Here is a 24,213-nt window from a genome sequence, read left to right as displayed (position 1 = left end):
CATATTCCCCTTGACAAAACTCCTAAAATGCATATCCTCTCAGGACAGATCAGAGATCAGGGCCATGTGTGGTGCAGTGTCCCAAGAGAGAAACAGGTTGAAGTTTAGTGTCCTGCTCAAGGGGGCTTTCCACATTCAAGTCTCCCGTTTACACCCTCAATACACTTCCTGACAGTGGCAAGAATCAAACTGGCAAAGGGAAGTTTAAAGGGCAGTTTCAAGTTGGACTGGCATTCAGACTAGAGGAAAAGAAATTTGTGGAGAAAAGAGTTTGGCAGTAGTGAACTTGGGTAAAAAGAAAAGGCGAGTGGTGAGATGAGGAGCGAAGAGAGAAAGTGCTCCCACAGCGAGAATGTTAAGTGATTACAAGATGAAGATCTCTCTGATCCTCCGTCTACCCCATGCCTCTCTCACTGACACACCGCCATTGCACCTAATCAGCCAATCACGGCTGGATTCTGCCTAAGAGGCCTGATTGGCTGATTAACCAAGCTCATCAACATGCCACCCAGTGCGAATTCAAACACACTGTAACACGGGTAAGCACATACACAGTGTGCAAATTACTGTGTGTGTGTGTGTGTGTGTGTGTGTGTGTGTGTGTGTGTGTACGCACACATATGCATAAAATATACATGCATTTGTCTTTGTCTGTGTGGGCAACATGTCTGCAAGTCCACACAGTTTTAAATATTTAAAGTTAAAGTTGAACTGTTACCACATTAAGCAGCTTAAAAGTGCCTTAACTTTGCATTTGAGGTTTTATTTGGGGGGTGGGGGAGGGCTGCTGGTGCCCAAATTGACAGCTGTAGTTGGGTTATATAACCACCATCTTTTCCTGTGAGTAAACACAAAGGCACAGAGCCTCTATAATAACTTAAATACAATATATAATATTATAACTATCTTAATTGCTGGCAATTAAGCCACAGATGTAGATATAATGTTTATCTGTATCTGGTAAAATTCTGTAACATAGCAACCACATCAAAACCACATTTCACAAAATGAATGGATGGAAGTGTTGTTTGTTAAGAGGAGCTACCATAGTGGGAAGAAGAAATGCAGAGATTTTGGAGAGCAAGTGGGAAGCATGAAAAACCTAGATTTGAAGATGATACCTACCTGAAGCTCCACTACATGAGGTGGCAGGATGTTCCTGGAGAGCTGTCCTTGAGAAAGCTATTTCACTCGGCTGATTATTTTCCTCGGTTCTGGGGATGACTGCAGTGGATCCTGGGATAACATTTCAGAGCATATCGGCGAAAGCACTAAGGTGGCTCAGATTGGTAAGCTCAAAGAGGAACACGTTTCAGTCAATACAGTGTTTGTCATGTAGCCAATAAAAGAGAGTCATTTAATCTGTGTTGTATCTATTTTATATATTTTTCTTTCACTTTAGTAAGGAGTCACGCTACGGCATTAGCTGCAGTGGCCACTGCAGTACTAACACTGGTTATATACAGGATTTTCACTAGTATTATTACACACAACCTTACATTCTTCCTGTCTTCCCTTCATTCATTATTTTTCCCAGGCAGAGCACTGCAACTCATGAAGTATAGCAGGGCCCTACGAAAGATCGATGCCAATATTTACTTCATATCCAATTACTGGGGCAGAACCGCAGTCCAGAGAAGGCAACAATGAAAGTAAACGTCCTCTCACAGAGAGACACCATCTTGGAAACTGCATTAGAAGTGCAGCCAAAGCTTCAACAACAAGGAGTATGAGTACAAGCACAGGTTATAGGATTCCAATAGAGCGAGCTACAGGCATTACCAGGGGGTGAAGTCTCCAAAAAGATTAGTTTTCAGCGGGAGGGTTGAACACCCCCCCGGCCACCGTCCACTTTTCTTTTTCTTTCTCCTCACCTGTTGTTCTACTACTGCTTTAAGAAGCAAATTCATCTTTATTGCTTTAGGAATCCCACCTGTATATTTATCAGCCACTGCCTATCTGTGTCAGAGTTAAAGTGAATGGTCAGAACATATCAAAGTCTGCCCTGCTTATCTCTAAGGGCGTTTTCACACCGACAGCCTTTAGTTCGGTTGAATCGAACTAGAGTTGGTTGCCCCGCTGGTGTGGTTCGTTTGGGCAGGTGAGAACGCGGCAATCAAACTCTGATGCGCTTTAAAAGCGGACCAAACAAGCGCACGAGACCTGCTTGAAGAGGTGGTCTCGGTACGCTTTCAATCCAACTCTGGAGCGGTTCGTTTGTGGTGAGAACGTGATCCGTACTTGAACTGCACCAACTATACATGCTCCGCAAGTCTGAGCTGATGTCTCCTGTAGTCAGGTGTGTTCAGCAGTCTGAGCTGATGTCTCCTGTAGTCAGGTGTGTTCAGCAGTCTGAGCTGATGTCTCCTGTAGTCAGGTGTGTTCAGCAGTCTGAGCTGATGTCTCCTGTAGTCAGGTGTGTTCAGCAGTCTGAGCTGATGTCTCCTGTAGTCAGGTGTGTTCAGCAATCTGCGATGCAGCAGAGCAGCAAACTATAGCAGCTTGCAGTGTTTATATCACAGAAATAGACAGCGGTCAAGCTTGCTGTCCATCACTTGTATCTCCGTGGTCAAACCAGCCGCCCTTAAAGTTGGAGACAGACGCCGGCAGAGCAGAGCGTAGTCTCGGTGACCAGAGCAGAGCGAAGTCTCGGTGACCAGAGCAGACGTAGTAACGTCCCTTGTGAAACAATATCTGATCATTTTAATGAAATGAGCTGGTTTGACCACTAGACCAGAACACAGGACCTTCTTCCTGTATTTACTTTCTTGCTCCCGCCCCCAGGCAGATGATGTTACCTTTACCAAAATCCAATAACTTGAAAAAAACTTTTATTTACAGAGCAAGTTCTTTGTGGAATAAAATCCCTACTAACATTCGTTTTATCACAGGAAAGGACCATTTTCCAAAGAAAGTCAAATCTTACCTTCATTTAAATTATTTATTATGAGGTTTCTGATTGTGTGTCTTTGTCAATGTAAGCCACCTTAATGTTAGCCATGTAATATATGGTAATATATAACTTCGTTTTCAAGATATTTCTCTATTTGCTGGGTTTGTTATGGTTTTCATTTAATGTTATTTGTTTTTTTTTTGTTTTTTTTGTTATTTAGTTTTGTTGCATGTATTTTATTTTATTTTCTCCTATTTCTTTTCTGTATATGTTATGACATGTTTTAATATTGTTTGACTAAATGTAGTGTTGGACCCCAGGAAGACTAGCTGGTCGTCTAGGCTTCAGCTAATGGGGATCCTTAATAAATACAAATACAAATACATATCCTACCAATAAGAGGGCTGGACGTTCTTGCCTGGGTTGTAATGCACTAGGGGGGCTCAGATTGGTAAGCTCAAAGAGGAACACTTTTCAGTCAATACAGTCTTTGTCATGTAGCCAATAAAAGAGTAATTTAGTCTGTGTTGTATCTACTTTATATATTTTTCTTTCACTTTAGTAAGGAGTCACGCTACTGACTCGGGCCAAAATAAACGAACTACAGGTGTGAAAATGCCCTAAATCAAGCTTTGAAATGTTGAAGTTTATACACCAATGTTCTTTTTCTATTTATTCATTTTTACTTATAAGCTGCATGAGTATGAACATGATCTTTGAATAGTCCTGATATTTACAAGTAGCTCTGTACATCATACATGACGACAGGTCATGGTTAACAGGTCTCGGTATTAAAATGCCAACGTCGTCGTTTTACCAAAACCACTTCTTGCCATCAGAAGTTACATATAATACAGACGCTCTTCTAAACCTTGATTATAATTTGCATTAAAGATTACGTCTCCTGTGTAACTGAGGGAACATAAGCAATCCAAGCAATTACTGACTTTTTATTGATCTTTTGTTCTTTTTTTTAATAATCATTTCATCAAGTCCGTGAAAGTACTAAGGTTCACAGCTAGAGTGCATTTTCTTCATTACAGATCAATAATCCCTGCTCCATGTTTGATTATTATTGCCAGATGAACCGATGTATGAACGTATGTATGAATGTATGAACCACGTACTGACTTGCTCCCCCCATCTGTTTCTGTGTCCTTTCTACTCTAGATTTGTTCCTGACCACTGAAGGGCCTAGGTTTGAGTTTTGGATCAGCAAGGTAATGAGCTTTTTTGACCTTGTTCTCTTCTTGTTTTCCTGTCCCAGCTCTCCTTTCTACTGCCTGTCTTTTCAAGAGTCCGTTCAGTCCGGGCAGCCGTGACATGATACAGTCATGTAGCCGTGCAGTGTGATCACTGTGTGCTAAACATAATGTTGTACAAATCAACTCATAGTTTTTAGAACTGCTGGTCCCTCATGTACTCTCTTTTGCAATAACAAACAAACATTGCTTGCTCGATTATCGAAACATTTACAAGATATTGTTTTGGTATTAACTAGTCAGACTCAATAAACTGAATCATTTTAGCTAGGGGTGCACGATATTGAAAAAATGTCATATTGCGATATCGATATTAATTTCGATATTTTTAAACGTATGTAAAATTACCAAAGTTATGGGAAAACGCATCAAAATATAATTTTATAACAAATAAAACAAGTTTTCTTACAACACAAGGTATATTTCAACTGTCATATTGGACTGGTACAACATGTGTCTATAGAACAGGACATGTTTTACTAGCCTGGTCCTACCAGACTCTGGTCCATTTCATTAGTCCAGAGAGTCTGGCCTCTCTCCATTCACAAGTGTTAACTTCCTTGAAGGCGGGTACTCTGTTGAAGTTTAAAACTATTGGATCTGCCCAGAGCCACTCTGGATCTGCCATAACCAATCGCTAACGTTTGGTCATGACGTAAATAAAGAGCATGTCTATAGAACAGGACATGTTGTACTGGTTGTATATACACTACAGTATAAAAAACAATGCACATCTGTTGGCTTAAAGCCAAAGTATTTCCAAGCTACCGAGGAGGAGGCATTACCCTACAGTCACATTAGCTACAAGAGACAGAGACAAAGCAACAGGCTACCATTCATTTTCAATGGGAGTGGCCAGAGCCATAGAGATATAAATGTCATAGAGATTATAAATATATGTCTTTCTCTATCACTCTGGGAGTGGCCGTTTGGCCACGAGCGACTGCCAATCCGAGTGACGGCAGCGTGACGTATGTCAGTGGCTCAAGTCGAAGAAAAGAATTCAAGATGGTGGAAAACGCTTCAGGACATCGTATTTATGTATATATCTGATATGTTTGGCATTTAATCTCAGATATTGTGTTACTTTTATCGAGAAATAAATACTTTTAAATCCAAAAACATCGTTCTTGTGACTTAACAATACCACTGAAGTAACTTTTAAGACATGGTTTAAGGTAGCACCGGAGAATTTCTGTTTACTGTTGCCAAGCAACCAGGTGTAGGCTAGGCACGCCCAGGAGCGCCCACAAGCGAGTGCATGTCGCTCTCTTTGTAGCGAATGTGACTGTAGGTTACTTTTGGCCTCTAAAGTTTCCTTTCAATCTCTGTTATTTCGTCGTCTCCCAGAGCAACACTCATTTTCTTACTTTTGTCTTCTTTCTGCTCCACTCTTCGCTCTCTCTTTAGCTCCTTTCTTTTCTTTCGCTTCGTTTTATGGTTCTGCGGAGGCTCCATGCAGCCGATGTTTATACGTGCTCTGGTGTGTGCGTCGAGCCGGCGTGTGTGTGTGTGTGTGTGCGTCGAGCCGGCGTGTGTGTGTGTGTGTGTGGTAGAGCGAGGAAGAAGTGAGAGAGTGATGGTGATTTTCTTCAGAGTGAGTAGTGACTCTAGAGTCTTAGTGAGAGAAACAAAGTGTCTCCCTGTTCTTTCTGACCACGGTGAGAAATCTGGAGCAGGAGAAGTTAACCCTCTCCTTGATTTCATGTTGTTTATGGAGAAGGAGAACCAGGAAATGAGTCGGGGGGAAATACAACGCTACCAAGTGATGTGTATTTTTCGAGAGGTGCATCAAAGAGTATAGACGTAACAAGAGGGGAAACTCAATGGAACTGCAGCTCCGCCATCTTGGACTGAATGTAACACAATGTGCTATTGAGTTTCGCCTCTTGTTGCTTCTATACTCTTTGGGTACATGTCGGGCGGGATGCAACGCAAACAAAATATCGCGTAATTATCGCGAGACTTTCGGTATAATATCGCGCAACATGATATCGCGATAACGATATTGAGTCGATATATCGTGCACCCCTAATTTTAGCACAGGGTGTAAAATATGTATTCTGTATACTTCAGTTAATCCTCTTTGCGGCACAAGAACATAAATAGTTAGATGTGTCCATTCTTTTTATGTGTTTGGAGGTGTGTGTGTGAGTTAAACTATGTAGACTTTAAAAACTATCAGTGATCGTTGTCACTGATCTGGTTAAGTGGTTTTGGACTGTGGGTCCATTCTGAGTGGGCTCTGTCAGTCAAGGGACTGTAGCGCTCTTTTCTGAGTCCCTGCCACTCGTAGCAGCTACTGAGAAGAAGCTAGCTGAAAAAAAACATGTTTCATAAAGTACTGTACTGGCCCAACAACTTTTCTCATAATTCTCAGCACCTATTTGTTGCATTGCTCTGTTCTTTTTATCACTCTTGTTAACATTTAATGCTTTTAAAATAGTTAATGTTTTTTTAATGTTGATTTTTCAAGCCCTAATTGCAATTTGCGAATTGAAATTGAAGGGACAGCATAGTGGTTAGTATTGTCTTTTTAATGTGTTTCAATGAATGGATGGACATAAACTGAATGGGTCTTAAGTTGGTCTATGTGTGGGCTGTAACCTGATGTCTTTGGGGACATTTGAATCAGCAATTTGTTAACTGGATCAATGAGAACCACAACGAATAGCTGTAACTTGAACTTTGTTCAAACTTTATATTTGTTTAAATTTCCGATTATTGACTTTTCTGCATCGAAAGAAGAATCAAGATACATCTAAGAATGGATTTTCCCCCAACTTAAAAAAACACAGCATTTAAGGTGTATGTTTACATTATCTAGGGACCTACTGTATAATACAGTCCATAAAAGGCATCTTGTGTGTATCCCACATATGAACTAAGTCCAATTTGTCCACCAATAGAAGAGTTATGTGTGCAAGTCGCACCAAAGGTATTTAACCTGTGATCAAAGAGTGACGACCCACACACCGCCACTTTGTTCGCTTCTTCAATACAACAAACAGATGTGCAAAGCTTTGGGGGTGCAGGATTGTTAGCACTGCTGCAGGACTAGTTAATATTCTGGGAGAGCAGAGAGGGGAGGCCGTGGATCAGGGTTTTTTGTTAAAGGGGCCTATTTGAAATTCAGGAGGTCGAGGCACAAGCTGAACAGTAGTCTATCTTATCACAGAGAGGGGAAATAGGAGAAAGGAAGGGGAGGAAGTAAGGAAGAAGAGTGAAACAGAGAGAGATTGAAGGATTTGGCAGAGACAGAATGTGTGTGATGGTAGAGAGCCTCCAAGCAGGAGCAAAATGGAGCAGATAAACCACCTTACAAAAAACAGTAGAATGGCTGGCGAGTGGTAGGGATGTTGATAAGGTGAGTGGATGATGCAAGGGATTTTCTTTTTTTAGAGGTAAACATGAAGATCATTCTATAAAAATGGATGTGTTTTCAGCCTTTTTGTTTGTCTGTCCGTTAGAAGGATTTTTGTTTAAACATGTTTGGTGGAAAGTTAGGCCCATAGGCCAAGGGAGAAGTGATGGCAATGTTAGTCTGTGGGTCGGTTTGGTCCAGACTGAAATCTTTGACAACTATTTGATGGATTGCCACGCAATTTTGACATCAAACAATAAATAAAGACATTCGTGGTCCCCTGAGGATGGATCCTACTGACTTTCCTCTAGCATCACAATTTTTTTTGTTATTGAAATATTTGACAGCTATTGGATGGATTGTCATGAAATATGGTACAGGCAATCATGGTCCCCGAGGATGCATTGTTTTGATGATTTATCCCCTGACCTTTCATTTAGCGCCATTCTTAGCTCAACATTTCTGTTTATCTAATACTTTGGTTTATGCCAAAATAACTGCAAAGCTAAAGACATTCCCATCAGCCTCAGCTGTAAGAAAAAAAAGACAAACTAGCCTTATCACACTGGGCCACCGGTTTAATTAAAAAGCTCTGCCCACTACCAGCCAGCCCAAAAAAGTGTTAAATATATACCGGCCAAACATTAAAATGCTAGCATTATCACTGTGAGCATGTTAGAATGCTAACATTAGCATTTAGCTTAAAGCGCCAGCATGGCTATAGACTCCTAATAAAAAATAAATCTGGATTTAATGCAAATTGGAAATGTCTAAACATTTTCTATTATTGAAATAACACATTTAGAGCATTGGGCACTTCTGCCTTGGCAGCTTTCAGAGTGCTTGTTGTTTCAACCATAAGCCTTTGTTTATCTGCCATAAAGCAAAGTAGAAAATGTGGAATTAGCATGTAGATGACAAATGGTGTGGTACTTTACCTCAGTAAAAATAGAAAGTAATTTGACATCAAAGGTTGGTGTTATCTGTGTAAGGACACAAAGGTTATCTCCTTAAGCTCACAAGAGGCCTGGCACAGAATGTGTATAATAATTTGCATAGCAGATCGAGACATTTTTGTGACATTGTTTTTTGTTTTGCTTTGTATAATTTCTTCATCGTAATTAATTCATCATTCAGTCTTTTATTAGTTGTTGTCTTTGTGGAATGCTTCAGTATGCCATTCAGTGTATCTTGGGATTTTCTTCACTATGCCAATTGATTGATAAAGCCTCATTGTTTGGTGGCTCTTTTAAATCCTGGAACAGAGTGTGGAGCAAAGGTTTTGGGAGCAGGAAAAAGTCAACACGTACTGTACACTCATTGACAGACAGAATGAGTTAGTCAGCAAAAATCTGGTCCACTGCAGTTTACCTGTATCACTCCATCTCATTCTCTTCTTCAGCTCATGTAGAAACCCAATCCTTTCCGTTATTCTTGCCAAATTTCTTTCCAGTTTTTTCTGTCCCTCTTTCCCTAACTGCACATACAAGTGCTCACATCCACACACACTTGAATAGATTCCAAAATATTGTTCATCCAAACATACATGGCCATGGATGCACGCACATACTCACGCACATATACAGAAACACATTTTCCAGCATCCTCAGAGCATTAGACCCCTGTTAATCCCACTACAGTATTCGGTTCAATGCAGCTGCATCTATCGGTCACAGGCCAGCACACTCCTCTTTCTCCAGCACTCTGTTTTAATTACTTTTCTCTGTTTCCTCTCCGCCCTAAGTCTCCTTCCATCCCTCCCTGTTCCTCTGTTTTCCTGCAATTACACAAGAGAAGGCAGTCACAGAGGGGTGTGTGAAGGGGGGGAGGGGAAGACAACAAGCTGCAGAGATGAGTGAAAAAAGGTGTTTATATTGGACGTTGAGTAGAGCCAAGTGGTTTTAAAGGTCAATTCTACAACGGGTGATATAATAATTTAGTTCATTTGCGAGGAAGAAACCTACTGCAGTGTCCTACATAAACACATCAGGATTTAAAAATTCAGTCTCTCTGTTTATAGTCTTTCATACACTTTCAGATCAACCCACATGTGTTTTAGCACTGTACACTACTACATGAGTCTCACCAAGCATACAGGGCCAGGATGTTAATTTATGTGGAAGAACAAAACATATTTTATTGTGTACTTTTAAAACACTATTATTATGCTTCCTTGGACGCTTAAAGTAAATTATGGGTTATTTTATCTGTATTTGCAAAGAAAAACAATGAAATGGCCACCTACAAAATGGCCTATTTTATGCTAAATTGGCATTGTCAGAACTGTTTCCTGTAACATAAATGCGCACTCCGGCCTTAAAAGCATGATATCCACATAATGAGTGTTTACATGAGCTTATACAGGCCTACCTTATAGAGGGCAACACAGTATCAGACTAGTAATATTAGAGTAGTTTTCCAGTGATACTGCTTTTGTCTCTGAATTCATCATGATCATTTCATGTGATTTGTGCCTCATGAATGAAGTGTGTGTGTGTGTGTGTGTGTGTGTGTGTGTGTGGAGATTGATGTGAACAGAAGGGAAGAATAATAAGACCTGTAATCCTTTCATCTTCACACATCAATCAACTGTTCTCAAACTGTCACAGACACACACAGTTTTAATCATGACGTCTTAATCAGGCAACCAGCAGCAGTCAATCATACTGGCTAAGATCTCATCCTCAATGCACAGAGAGTTAACACCCTTGTGTGTGTGTGTGTGTGTGTGTGTGTGTGTGTGTGTGTGTGTGTGTGTGTGTGTGTGTGTGCGCGCGCGATTGCTTTTAATCTAATTGACGTGTTGATTCTCACTGCTAATAATCATATTATTTAAGTCAAAGCATTGGTTCACATCATGCTGTGTGTGTGTGTGTGTGTGTGTGTGTGTGTGTGTGTGTGTGTGTGTTTTGGCTAATTGCTCTAATCACAATAGTTCTTTACAAATTGAAACAAATAGTGTAGGTCAACAAACCGATGTATCCACTGCCAGTCATAGCCTGAATCTTTGGCTTAGTTATTATATTGGCAAAATAAGAGCCTCTACTTTATGCCTCATCGGCATTCAAAGCATCAAACATGATGCAAACAATTAACCTCCAAAAGCACAATTTGTGTTCTGTGAATAATTGAACTTCTTGGAATACTGGGCTTCATTTACTGATAGCCTGAGCATGCACAGCACAGAACATCCACGTAGAGTTTCAGGTGACATCATATGTTGAGTTTGAGTGCTTTGTCACCCTGTGGTAGACTGCCGTTTTGTACATGTAGCACTTGTCTAAACAAATAAATTGACATTCAATGAAATGTAATGTGCTGTATGATTTGTCCACATATCACGTGGCCAATCAGTTTTCAGGCAACAATCTACTGCAAATAACTACTGCAATAGCCTCATTAGGATTTGTAGGGTTTCAGTCACAGTCAGCACTATTTAGGCAGTGTATGATTAACACAAACACTGAAAGTAAAACAAATGAATCCTTATGACATTCATATACGTTTATTCGGGCAAGTTTATTTCCCTATTCTTTTTTGTTTTCTGGGTCTCTCTCACTCACTCACTCACTCTCACACACACACACACACACACACACACACACACACACACACACACACACAGTCCTCTCATGCGCAATCCCTCAGAGAGCCCTAAAACCTTAACAAGGAAGATTTAATTAATTTTCAAAGTAAATTGGTGAGCAAAGAAGGGTCCATTATCTTTAGGGTGAATGGTGGCAGTTGGGTGTGTTTCCATGGAGGGAGCATTTCTGGTGGCATTCAGGCAAACACAACGGCTTTGATGTACTAAATGAGGGACACAGGAGGAGACCAAGGGAACATGCATGAGCTGATGGCTCTCCTGTGTGTCTCCATCCGTACAACGAGAGAGCAGGCAGATGGTCAATATTATGCTCAGAGACTCAAAATCATGGTTACAAGAAGTATTGCCACTGTGTCTCTGTGTAGTATACAATACGTAAATCCTACAGAGACAATAGTATCTGTCTCAAGGTATTTATTTTTATTTTTTAACCTTTATTTATTCAGGGAAGGTTCACTGAGACGTCTGTTCATACACGATGGTGGCTATCTACCGAGCTCCTATTTATTCAAAACCAAGTAATTTTCTTCCCCCAGCAACATAAAACACTTCCTTTGCAAAAGACTTTTTCCCGGCTCCAGATTATAAGAACATTTACCAATATTTAGGATGAGATGTTCCCGTCCTTTTATGCCATAATCAAGGATGAGCAGTTGTGCAGAGGCCCCATTCAGATGTCGAAATATTGATGTACTAACTGACCTAAAGGGAACTTCAGGCCACAGCGTCATAAATCTAGTGGACCATCACACTGGCAGCACTATTCATTAGTCTCCTAATCTAAATGTCTCAGCCTGGAGTGGGAGACTATGAGTATCAAATGGGCACTTTCTATGACAGTTGTCGGGAATAATTAGACCCATAACACCTCCAGAAGGCTACACAACATGTTCTGCTATTGCAGAACTTCTGCCTACTATACCTATGATTAGGGCCTACACAGACAACACAATATCAGCCCACAAATGGCATGTGACCTCCTGACATGCTGAGATGTCTCAGGAGGAAAAGCACAGGTGTCAATATTACAGTGAATGATGGCTGAATTCAATTTAGCTGTCCAGGTTTCAGAGTCCTGTTTTTGTGCATGCTGACTCACTTGTCACCCTGTCATATTGTCATGGCTTAGTGGGAACAGAGCCATCGTTAATGTTATTAGTAACAGCCGTGCTTTTCCTGCTATGACGAGACAAAAATGTCTGCGGTGAAGAAAAGCCTATTTTTTAGTTCAAAATGCATAGTGTGAGCTTTCTAAAGACCAAGACACTTAAAGAACTGATGGCCTAGTCTCACTCATAATGATTTTTTTGTAGGTTTTGTCATTTAACCACACTTGCACAAATGCTGTCAGCGGCCAATATGAAACTGCTTCTGAGTGAAATCAAAGTGATATGGAGAATAGTGTGCTAAGAAGTTATTGACCTAAAACTTTTTTTTATAATAATGAACGTCCGTTCCATTCAAGCCATTGCCGAATGTGTTGATACAAAGCTAATTAAGACTATCAGCTCCACACAACTCTCTCTGGATTTGTCAGTATGACTATAAACTGGAGTGAAGATAATGACCTCTTCTGAAGAGTCCATCATGTTTTTGTAATCCTCCGTGTCCTCCTTGGCTACTAGCAACTGTGTGGAGGAGGGGTGGGGGGGGCACGTGCAAGATTACAGAAGGCTTGTATCATGTGGATGCAACAATAGTTTTGTTGTCATTACTTAGAAGTCCTCCTGGGGCCGACAGAAACTACACACTATAGCTTTAAATAAAACATTTGAATTTAACTTACACTGTTTTATGTCCTAGATTATGTTCTTTTTGACTTCTTTTTCTAAACATATTTGAGAATTGTTGGAGGGAGCCTGAGACACAAGATTTTCATCGACAACGACAGCTTCTGCAATTGTTGTGCATTTGATAATAATTAACTTGAAACTTAATATGTTATGCTTATTGGAAAAGTTACCAACCAATCAGTTCATGTTATTTTGTTGTCTTTCAAGGAACAGCTGACTGTGCAACAACAAGATAATAATGTTTCCTGGTTAGAAAACTATAGTCGTGATGTCATTTTGTACAGTCACATGTTCACTTAGAAAATGTTTTTGTTAATACAAGAACTTCCCTCTGCCAATAAATAGTTGTGGATTTTGGCAACGTTTCATTGTTGCGTTGTTGTGGAATGTCCCTTCACTCAGAAAATATATCAATATCACGGAGAGTGGGTTGCGTTACAATGTCGGTGTCGCAGGAATGCTGTTCAGTGTTATGTAGAGAGGAGCCATTTAATCAAACAACTATTTGTTTCAATTTCATAATTCTTCTATCGTCCTCTTTCTTAATTTACACTGACTTTAGACATTTAGTGGAATTTTAGCCATAGAATAAATGAATCGATTAAAATAAATTCACAAATGAATTTGTCTGTGCTATCTCATCTTAATTCAGTCTCTATTTCTCTGTTTCAGTTGACCACCTCTATGCCTGTCATTCTCATTGAGTCTTATTAACTTAATAGAATATAATAAAATCATCATGTACTGTAAATGTTGAACAGTTTTTGCATTTAAACAATAAGTGGCTTGCGCAAAATAGTTACTGCAGTCTTTAACCACATATACACATATAGCGCCCAGCATGACTTATGCATAATGCATACTGTATGTTGCTCTCTCTGACTCAGTCCTAGTATCTCTCTCACCCTCTCTCTTCCTGTCATGCTTACTCTCCGTCTTTCTCATGAATCACTAATGTTGGTATCAGCAGTCAACAGTTTCCCACTGCACAGAATCAAATCTGCTTCCACACACATACGTCATACACACCCTCTTTTCACCCACTAATATGCTTATCTCCTCTTCTTTCTCCATTGCCCTCTGTAAAGGGCACCGCACAGCAATGGCTTTCGATGCGTGTCAAACACGCACACCCATTGTTTTCTATATTAGCCCATATATCGGCAACATCAAGACGCAAGTAAACCTGAGATGACGTGTTATGGCAGGATATGCTGCAGCACTCATTCCCACCTGAAAAGCAGCAATCCCTTGATGTCTTTTGGTTCAGTGCATCCAGTGTGTGCTCTGACCATCAAATGACATGGCCTGAGTTCGCTGCCATGAAGGGTTCACAAGACCACCCAAGAATGAAATCGAGTACAGCTGAAATGAGTTCTGAATCATTTGATTGGTCAGTCGACAGTCATTTAATCAGCAACAATTTTGAAGCAACAGTTCTTAAAAAGTTGACAGTTGAAGTCCTTTTTTTGAGAAATATTTCCAGCTTCTCAGATGTTAGGATGATGTCACTTTTATATCTTTAAGTATTGGACTGTTGGTCGGACAAACAAAGCAGGCTGATGACATCACCTTGTGTTCAGGGAAATTGTGATTGGCATCTTTTACAATTTTCTGTTTTATAAACAGTGAGTTGGTAAATTGAGAAAATAAGTGGCAGGTTAATCGTCAGTTGCAGCACTGAAATAATTTGGTGCTAAAGCGAGTTGTCAAATTTGATTAGTTGATTGACATGAAATGAATAGACAACCATTTTAACAGTTATTATATTGTTAGTACTAGTACATTTATTAAAGGTGCTCTAAGCGATGTCACGCATTTTTTAGGCTACAACATTTTTTGTCACATAGAGCAAACATCTCCTCACTATCTGCTAGCTGCCTGTCCCCTGAACACACTGTAAAAAACATCTCCTCACTATCTGCTAGCTGCCTGTCCCCTGAACACACTGTAAAAAACATCTCACTATCTGCTAGCTGCCTGTCCCCTGAACACACTGTAAAAAAACATCTCACTATCTGCCTGTCCCCTGAACACACTGTAAAAAAACATCTCCTCACTATCTGCTAGCTGCCTGTCCCCTGAACACACTGTAAAAAACATCTCCTCACTATCTGCTAGCTGCCTGTCCCCTGAACACACTGTTAAAAACATCTCCTCACTATCTGCTAGCTGCCTGTCCCCTGAACACACTGTAAAAAACATCTCACTATCTGCTAGCTGCCTGTCCCCTGAACACACTGTAAAAAAACATCTCACTATCTGCCTGTCCCCTGAACACACTGTAAAAAACATCTCCTCACTATCTGCTAGCTGCCTGTCCCCTGAACACACTGTAAAAAACATCTCCTCACTATCTGCTAGCTGCCTGTCCCCTGAACACACTGTAAAAAAACATCTCACTATCTGCCTGTCCCCTGAACACACTGTAAAAAACATCTCCTCACTATCTGCTAGCTGCCTGTCCCCTGAACACACTGTAAAAAACATCTCCTCACTATCTGCTAGCTGCCTGTCCCCTGAACACACTGTTAAAAACATGGTCTCTGTAGACAGCCCAGGTTCCACAAACGCCAACAAAAACAAACTGCTCCAACCTGCACCACCAAACATAACAAACAGTGTTCCAGCGTTCCAGCCAATAACCGACAAGAAGGATTTGGGGGTGGGGGTTAGTGCACGGAAGGGAGGGAGAGGGGAAGGGAGGAGGGAGGGGCGAACTAGCCTCGTTTTGTTTGAAAATACTTCGAACATCAACAAGAAGTTCCGTCACCCACCATCGCTTAGAGCACCTTTAAGCAAAAGACGAAACATTCGCTGATTCCAGTTTTTCAAATGTGAGGATTTGTTGCTGTAAGTGTTAAACTATATTAATATAATATAAATAGTTTTACAATGTCACCTTGGGCTCTAGGAACGTGGTACTTTTTTAAGATTTTAAAGATTAAAAGACTAAACAAATGAATGACTGTAAATTAATGACCCTGATAATTTACAGTAATACACTCTATTGTTAGCCAACTGCATGTAAAACAACACTAACTAAACTAGTTTTAAACATATTTTAAGTCTTTCAATGTTCAGTGTGTTACATGAGCAAAATGTTCTCTGTGAATGTTAATTTCTATAAATGATTTAACTGAAATAGTCCATACAGACTGCTGCTGTGACTGTTGAATCTGGCAGCTTCCAGCATCTGCTAGAAAATGAAGTGATGCAGTATGCAATGAAGTGCTTGCACATGTATGTGTTTCTCATGTTTATGCACAAGCATAGATGCACACAAAAGCCGTGTTTTGTGACTGCTTTTCTATGGACTATCCAGGGCCCCATCAACATGGGTCCTGTATAAAAAAAGTACAGAACCATTTTGTTAACTGTTTTACACTTTATTTGTATGTCTCACACACCTCTCTCCTTTTCTCTCTCTCTCTCTTTGTCTCTCTCTCTATCTACCTAATGGTTGTTCTCTCAGGACGGGAACTTCACCAGAAGGGAAGTCATGCCAGCAGAGCCACCACCAGCCACGAGTGTCGGACAGTCCTCCTTCGTCGACTTTGGTGAGAATGCCGGACGTTTGTCCTTTGCTGTAATTTAATGCTGATTTAACCCACGAACCTTGTGTGTTTGTGTGTGACTGTGACAGAGTAACCGAGAGATCCCCTATAAGCCTAGCACGGGCATATATTGAGTGGATATGGGTTGTAATTGGACAGGTTAAAAACACAGGAAGCCTGCGTGTGAACGCAAATTTAAGATGCTTAGAAAACCTCTGAAAGCAGTCAGAGTTGTACTGGGCCGGATTATACTCAAAAGTCTCCTGCTGTGTGTGTGTGTGTGTGTGTGTGTGTGTGCGAGCACGTGTGTGTGCTCGTGTGTGTGTGCGAGCACGTGTGTGTGTGTGCGAGCACGTGTGTGTGAACATATGTGCTTGTGTGCATGCGTGTGGTGTCAGATCCATTCCTCTCCTAAGTCCGTTAAGCTCCCTCTGCATTTGAAGCTGTGTTGCTTCAAAGGCTTCCAAATAGGACTGTCTGATCTTTTCACTACAGCTCTCTCATCACATAACTAACTTTCACTACACACACACACACACACACACACACACACACACGCTCTTCCCTTACCAGACAGGCTAATCTTGCGCGTGCTCACACAGTATTGCAAACACACACACTCCCGCACAACACACTCTGATATACACACTCACAACTCACAATCCCACATAGCGCCAGATTTTTCTTCTTTCAGATCTTATCCCCTTAAACAATCTTGGCCAGTAGTATTCATTGTTCAGCTCAGCTTTACATTTATCCTCAGCAAATCTCTGCTGGCCCTCTAATCTCCAGGCTGCAGCCTGTGCGCCACAAAGTGGCCCCTGGTCGTTCGTGTTACCTCAGCCAGCGGAGGGGGGAGTTGTGGGGCCTTCCTATGCTGGTTTTAGAAGCTAAATACCATTTTGATTAACAGTCTGGTGGTGTATAGTCTCACATTGCCAGACCTAGCTCCACAGCACTGGAGGGGTGGGGCCTGGGGGGGGGGCACGAGTAGACTACAGGATGGGAGGAAAAAAAAATAATCACGTAATGTAACTACACGTCGTGTGGCCGTGGCTGAGTAGCATTGCATTTCCTCCCCGAGTTAACTTCTCCTGCTCCAGATTTCTCACCGTGGTCAGAAAGAACAGGGAGACACTTTGTTTCTCTCACTAGGACTCTAGAGTCACTACTCACTCTGAAGATAATCACCATCACTCTCTCACTTCTTTCTCTACCACACACTCCCCACACGCACACACATGCCGGCTTGACGCACACACCAGTGCACAAGTATAAACCTAGCCACTTACGTAGGCTACGGTGAAAGCTCTGCGTGGAACCTCCGCACAACTGTAAAACAAGCTTAACACACAAACAAATCATCCTGGCGACTTTTTTTTGTCAAAAGCGACTAGCGTCAAATCTAGCGACTTATACTGGTGTTATTGGAGACTTTTGTGGTGTTTGGAGACTCAAAAGCACGTATCACTCTTCAGTTATGTGCTCAACAAGCAGCAGGTGCTGCCGTGAGCCCCTCCCCTGTCCAAAGGCCCTCACAGGAGGTGAGTCTCTCAGTAGCCTCGCGCAGCAGTCCCAGCCTGCAGTCAGAGCAGAGAGGAGACACACACCACTCCGCGTCCAGGCTGCACACACGCACACATCGTTACATCATAGCCTCAACTTTATTGAAAACACAACTAATCCACATTATAGCAATAGCCTAGTAATGATAATAAGTCTACTACTACTCATAATAATAATAATAATAATAATGCCTGCAAGCTCACATTAGAAGTCTGGTGCTACTGCCAATTATAACAATAGCCTAGTAATGATAATAGGCCTACCTACCGCTACTGATGATAATAACAATAATAACAGTGTGGCCTAAAAATAATAGCCTAGGGCTATCTATCTATCTATCTATGCAAGTTGGTGTAGTGGGGGTGGCGCTGGGAAGGGGGGGGCAACTGCAATGAACCAGCTTTGGGGGGGCCCAGCTTGCAAAAGGTTGAGAACCCCTGATTTAAACCAGTCACAATCATCTTGGGCATTGCAAAGCTCCGGACGCAGCGATGGTGGAACATTTGCACTGATGTTAACTGTTGACACAATACAGTAACGTGAGCTATTTAAAGTAACCTCATTTTCTCTTACCAGTGTATCTCCATGTGTACTTTGTCCACAACAATCCTACCAATCAATCCCAAAACATCCCAGTTAGAGAGGAAATGCCCTAAACAGATACTTTGTAAATCTTTACAATCATTCCCTGAAAGAACCAAGCAGATCTGCCTTGTTGCTTGATCCAAATTTTCTTCAAAAGCCATGTATAGGGTGTAGCTTGCTAGCTCGAAGTTTGTTGTTGTTTCCTGAAGCGAATAGAGTTTGAGAACGGCAACACACAGAGTGCGAAAGGTTAGGCAATTATCCTGAAAATGTACTTCCGTTGATCCAGACTAGATAGTGTACAACAGTCAAGTAAAATGAGGAATTTCTGTTGAGATTGCCCTGAACAATGCTCTGTACCTCCAGTTGCTATACTGTAGCTGGGCAGGTACCAGAAGTAGAAGACTGATTGTACTGAGCACCTCCCAGTGTAGATGTGAATGACTCTGAGCACATACTACTTAGTTGGCTGCTCTGGATGAATAGATTTGGATGAATAGGTTCAGAGTCTAAAGCCAAATATGAGCTATTCTTAGCTTTAAAGTGAGACTGTGTTACTTTTTGATGAACAGTGCCCACAGTTATCAAATTTACAATTCCCAGATACTTAATTTCCCCCTACTTTCAATAGAATGTTTATCTGTGACCTGCTAAAACACAGTGTGGAAACTGTAGTGCAAGTAGTTAAGATTCATAAGGTCATCAAACTGACATGAGTAATGTCACCGCAATATCACGGAAACGCCACCATCAGCTGATGGTCATACCAGATCCAGAAAAAGGTCAAAACCTAAAGTGGCACAGCAGAATGTATCCGTGTGCAGAATATTTCCACCCAACGGACCAAAGGATTTTTTCCCCCAGGGAATACCAGACAATGAATACTAAATCAGTTGGCAATGTAAAACTATAGACTTGTATCTGTATGAAAATTGTGTGACTTTCATTTTGCCTTAAAAGTATGATTAAAAAAAACAGATGGAATATCCTAACCAGCTTACTGTGTTTTCAGGTTTGAAGCCTTTTTTCCCCCCTCACTAACATTTAGAGCCATCTTTTTTCATGTTGCCAGTGTGACCTTCAGTTAACACTCAGTTTGAGCTATGTGCTGTTGTTAGCTGTGTAATGTTTGATGCATTTTTAATTAACTTGTGTGCACACACACACACACACACACACACACAGAACTTCACACTGATAAACACATCCTTATTGGCAAGATTAATCTGTTAATCTCATTACAGCTAGGGGTGTCCATCAAATATTTAGTGAACAAACTTCCCCTTCCCAAATTGGCAATAATGTATGAGCCAGAGGGGAAATGACCTATATGCTGTGTGTGTGCTTTTGTGTATGTGTGTGCCATGAATGACGGAATCTGTCTCACAGTGTGTGTTTGTGTAATTTGCCGGCGAGTGTGTGTGTGTGTGTATTGAATCATCATCTCTGGGGGCGACGACCTTTTTTTTTTTTGTTTAAATCTCGAGCTTATCTCGACAAAAACTTTTTCATTTCTTTAATCTTTTTTTTCCCTTCCTTCTTCGGCTCAGCGATGTCACTTCACGACGTTGCCCTCCTTAGCTGGGGATTGAAGCCTTTGAGGGTCACGCTTCTAATAATCTGCCAAATTCTGGGAGAGAGATGCCTGGCAGGATATAACATCCCTTATTTTTGTCGCGTTTTGTCTGCTTCACTCAGCCCCTCCTCGGCTGTCGCGGCCTATCTTTGTTTCTCTTGATCTACTGTATATCTGCTATCTATGGCTCACTCACTCCTCACGCTCATTTTCCTTCTCCTCCCTGTATTCTTCATCGGAGCACATATTGGTGTCACTCGTATGATATAGAGGAGGAGGAGGGCTCTGTAGTGACCCACTGTCACTACCTTTATCCTTTTAAGTTGCTTTCTTTTTCCAGGAGTATTCATCAAGCTTATTTGTTCCCTTTGCTTAAGATATAGAGAGATTCATGTTTTACAATATATAGAACAATATCAAATATCAATATCAAACACTATTTAAAGGAATTATAATATGGTTTGATAAGCAATAGCTGAATGGGTGATTACAGTCGCGACCAGATAACATCAGACACGCTGTATCAAATTATGTTAATTTGATACATGACTTTATCTAACCATATCTCTTAGTCCTTTTTTTTGTCTTTTTCTGTATCTCTAACTCTCACATTGCCAACAAGAGTGGAGTCAGTGTCTGTTATGGAATCAATGGGGCTTAATGGGAGACTCACTATCAGTCAGAGGAGATTGGCTCTGGCAAGAATTGCACACATAACTGAAAGAGAAGCTGCACTCTTAGGTAACAACTCTTTAAATATTTTAATGCCACAAGTCCAACATGGATGCATTTCAGCCCGAAGCAAGCCAGAAGGTCTTTCTTTTATATTCTGCCATAGTTGTAAGACAGATGCACACGCAGCTCGAGTGTGATACAAGAATACAGAAGTGATACAATGATCCCTTCTCCTCAATGCTTATTAATGTATACGTTCAAGTTGCAGAGGTCATGAAAAGTCCATTTTTTGTCACATGAAAAGCTAGTTCCTTAGTTAAAATGGTAAAAGAAAATTGAGTTTACCTGTAAGAGGTTTATTTATTAAAACAAACCTCTTACTCTGAAATCGATCGATGTTACATGTAAAGTATGCCAACAATGAACAATAGGATTTGAAACTAACTTTCGTAAGAGGAACTGTTATAACGACAATAGAATCCATGTAAGAGGTGCTAAGAATTGGTGATGGTATTTCCATGTCCAACAGCGAGACTCAAAGGTCACTCCAAAACTTTGGTCCTTGAAATAACTATTAGGTGGTGGCCAGGTTAGCTCAGTTGGTAGAGCAGGCGCACATATATAGAGGTGTATGCCTCGATGCAGAAGGTCCAGAGTTTGAGTCCGACCTGGACGATTTTCCTGGACCCTGGACCTTCTGCGTCGAGGAATAAACCTCTACATATGTGCGCCCGCTCTACTAACTGAGCTAACGACGAAGTTGACATTTTTGGTTTTTAGTGAAATATCTCGACAGCTATCGGATGGATTGCTATGACATTTGGGACAATATGTCACCTTATGAGCTGCTGATAAATGTGTTACTTCTCTCTGGCTCAAGTCCCGTTTACCAACCAAGTGCATGGTGACAATAACATGTTGTGTAGCCTGCATCTAATGTGATCAGTTCAGGAGTTGAAATCCTTAGTTCAAGTTTCAGATATTTCATATGATAAGTTTAGGTTTTTGCAACCTCACACTCGTGGTAGTGCATGTACGGAGGGTGGAGAACATAAGAATACCTTAGAGTATACAATACAATTCAATACAACGTGACAGCTTTAAAAAGGGTGGTTATGTTGAAACAACACCTCTCTGATGCAGTCACAAACATGACAATTGTATTTATCACTGTTTATTGGGTTGCATTAAATTGTACAGGTGTTGCTATTTCTGTGTCTGTCCCCTTTTCCTATCTTTCTATATGTATTCTTTATCTGATTAATGGTCCTTCTATTGCATCAGCATATCTCTGTCCACCAGCCTCACTCTGTCAAGGTTATCATTCAGTCTCTGTCTGTGTGTGTGTGTGTGTGTGTGTGTGTGTGTGTGTGTGTGTGGCCATTTTATGAGCCCTTCTGACCAGCTTCTTTCCGAGCTAATTAAACACAAATTTTTGCTTTACCAAAAAAACTAACTTAAAAGAATAACGACAGGGAGGCCGAATGAGAGAGAGGTTGAGGCAAATGGAAGAGTCAGGGTAAATGGCACACTTCAAAGATAACATAAAGCGAGATAGAAAAGAGGATAGAAAAATAGAGATGTGCCGAGGTGAATGATGAGTAGAGGGGGAGGATGAGAAGATAGCAGAGTGGATAATGAAAGAAGGAAAGGAAAGAACGGAGCAGAGAGGATGAGAAAGAGCAGAGAGCAGCATTACATCCCTGTGTGATCTGAAATAGGAATTATTTCCATCACATTGTCAACTTTTCCTCTATTCTTCTACCTCTACCTTTTCTGGTAGAGTTTGTTTTTTATATGGCGACATCAGCAACGATAATTATAAAACGCAAGATAAAAAACAAAACTGACACTGACTGACAAACAGCGTCTTATGAGTGTTCTCAGTAAAAGTCGGCTTTTGTGTTATATTATTGTGCAGGCTGTGGGATACAATGCTGCCGGGCTGCAGCTCTTCCTGCTCTCTCCTACAAAAATATCAAGTTTAGCTTTATTGTGGAATGCATCTGGGAAAGCTCATTTAGTAAGCTGCAGCAGCTTCAGGTTCACATAAATGTTTATCAATTTAGCTTTCATATGTATTTAGGAAATGCTGTTTTAAGAACATTTCTGACACTCCAGGCTGCCTACCTTATCATTTTAGTTTAATTGTGATCTAACCTGATCTGAGCTAGGTGAGTGTTTTCCTACTGGGTCTGTCCATTACTGTGATCAGGTAATCTGATCTTAATGAAAACGATTGATACCTGGATTTCCTTTCAAAAAACATTATTTTTGGATTTTGGATTATTTCACAAATTAGGCACATTTCCATTAAATGGTTTATAGCCAATAAACTAGGCTACACAGGCTGTAATCCACCAGTACACCGAGTAGAAGAAGTAGAGTTGTGAACCAGAAACAAAACAAGTCACCTTGGCCATCAGACCCATCTACAGGAGAAATATGGAGAGAGCGCTCCAGGAATTTGGTTTAGTTAAGCAAGTTTTAATTGGTTCTTTCATGTCAGCGAGTATTGGCAATGTTTCAAGCTGTCTGGAGACGAAGACAAATAATTAAAGCAATGATTCACAGAACACATATCCCCAACATGATAAATGCTGAAAACACCGAACAGGAACTATTCATTTGGACCCCTGTACTATGTCATCTGTCTGAGTGGCAGACACACTCTGTGTGTGTGTGTGTGTGTGTGTGTGTGTGTGTGTGTGTGTGTGTGTGTGTGTGTGTGTGTGTGTTTGTTGTGTGTGTGTGTTTGTGTGAATCTGTTCACACACCCATGTCAAGCAGTTCTGTTTCCAGCACTAGACTTTTAGTAGATGCACAGCATATGCCAGACAAAACAGGCCCATCTGCCTTATCACTGAGTTAATTGCATTTTTCAAAGTGACAGCGACCAATGCATAATTCATCATTAGGTAAAGCATAACGAAGTCCCACAACCAAGTGTGTCAGCTAGCTTCCCTGCAGGTAGGAAGGAGGGAGGCTGCGCTGCGACCAGCAGCTCACTAAGATAGGGAGATTTTTTTTCAGACAGTAAGACAGGAATGTTTGGAGGCGATATTTAAAATCGGTAAGACTGTCATAATGCTGTGTGTGTATGTCTGCGTGAGAGAGAGAGAGAGAGAGAGTGTGTGTGTGTGTGTGTGCGTGTGCGTGCAGGTATGTCAGCATGTTAACAGGACAGCCTATTTCTCTGTGCTCTCCCCTCAGGCATTCGTTCTCCACTCATCTTATTATATTGTTACATTCAACCTTTCCTCCTCTCCCTCTTCTCTGTCTGCCTCATTCTTTCCTCAACCACGGCATACTTTTGACACCTTTTTTTTTTTCTT

The 24,213-nt window shown here is 41.0% G+C and overlaps 1 protein-coding gene across 1 annotated transcript in view; it reads left to right on the top strand.

Annotated features, from left to right (window-relative positions):
• itfg1 (integrin alpha FG-GAP repeat containing 1) overlaps positions 1 to 24,213 on the top strand; it is a 162,562-nt gene that overhangs the window by 32,419 nt on the left and 105,930 nt on the right. Inside the window, 2 exon segments of the mRNA XM_078246787.1 lie at positions 4,064 to 4,113; positions 16,395 to 16,479. Coding sequence (XP_078102913.1) covers positions 4,064 to 4,113; positions 16,395 to 16,479 — 135 coding nt within the window.

The sequence above is a fragment of the Sander vitreus genome, chromosome 1, assembly GCF_031162955.1.
Source record: "Sander vitreus isolate 19-12246 chromosome 1, sanVit1, whole genome shotgun sequence".
NCBI classification, from domain to species: Eukaryota; Metazoa; Chordata; class Actinopteri; order Perciformes; family Percidae; genus Sander; species Sander vitreus.
This window is presented reverse-complemented; position numbering and strand designations above follow the sequence as displayed.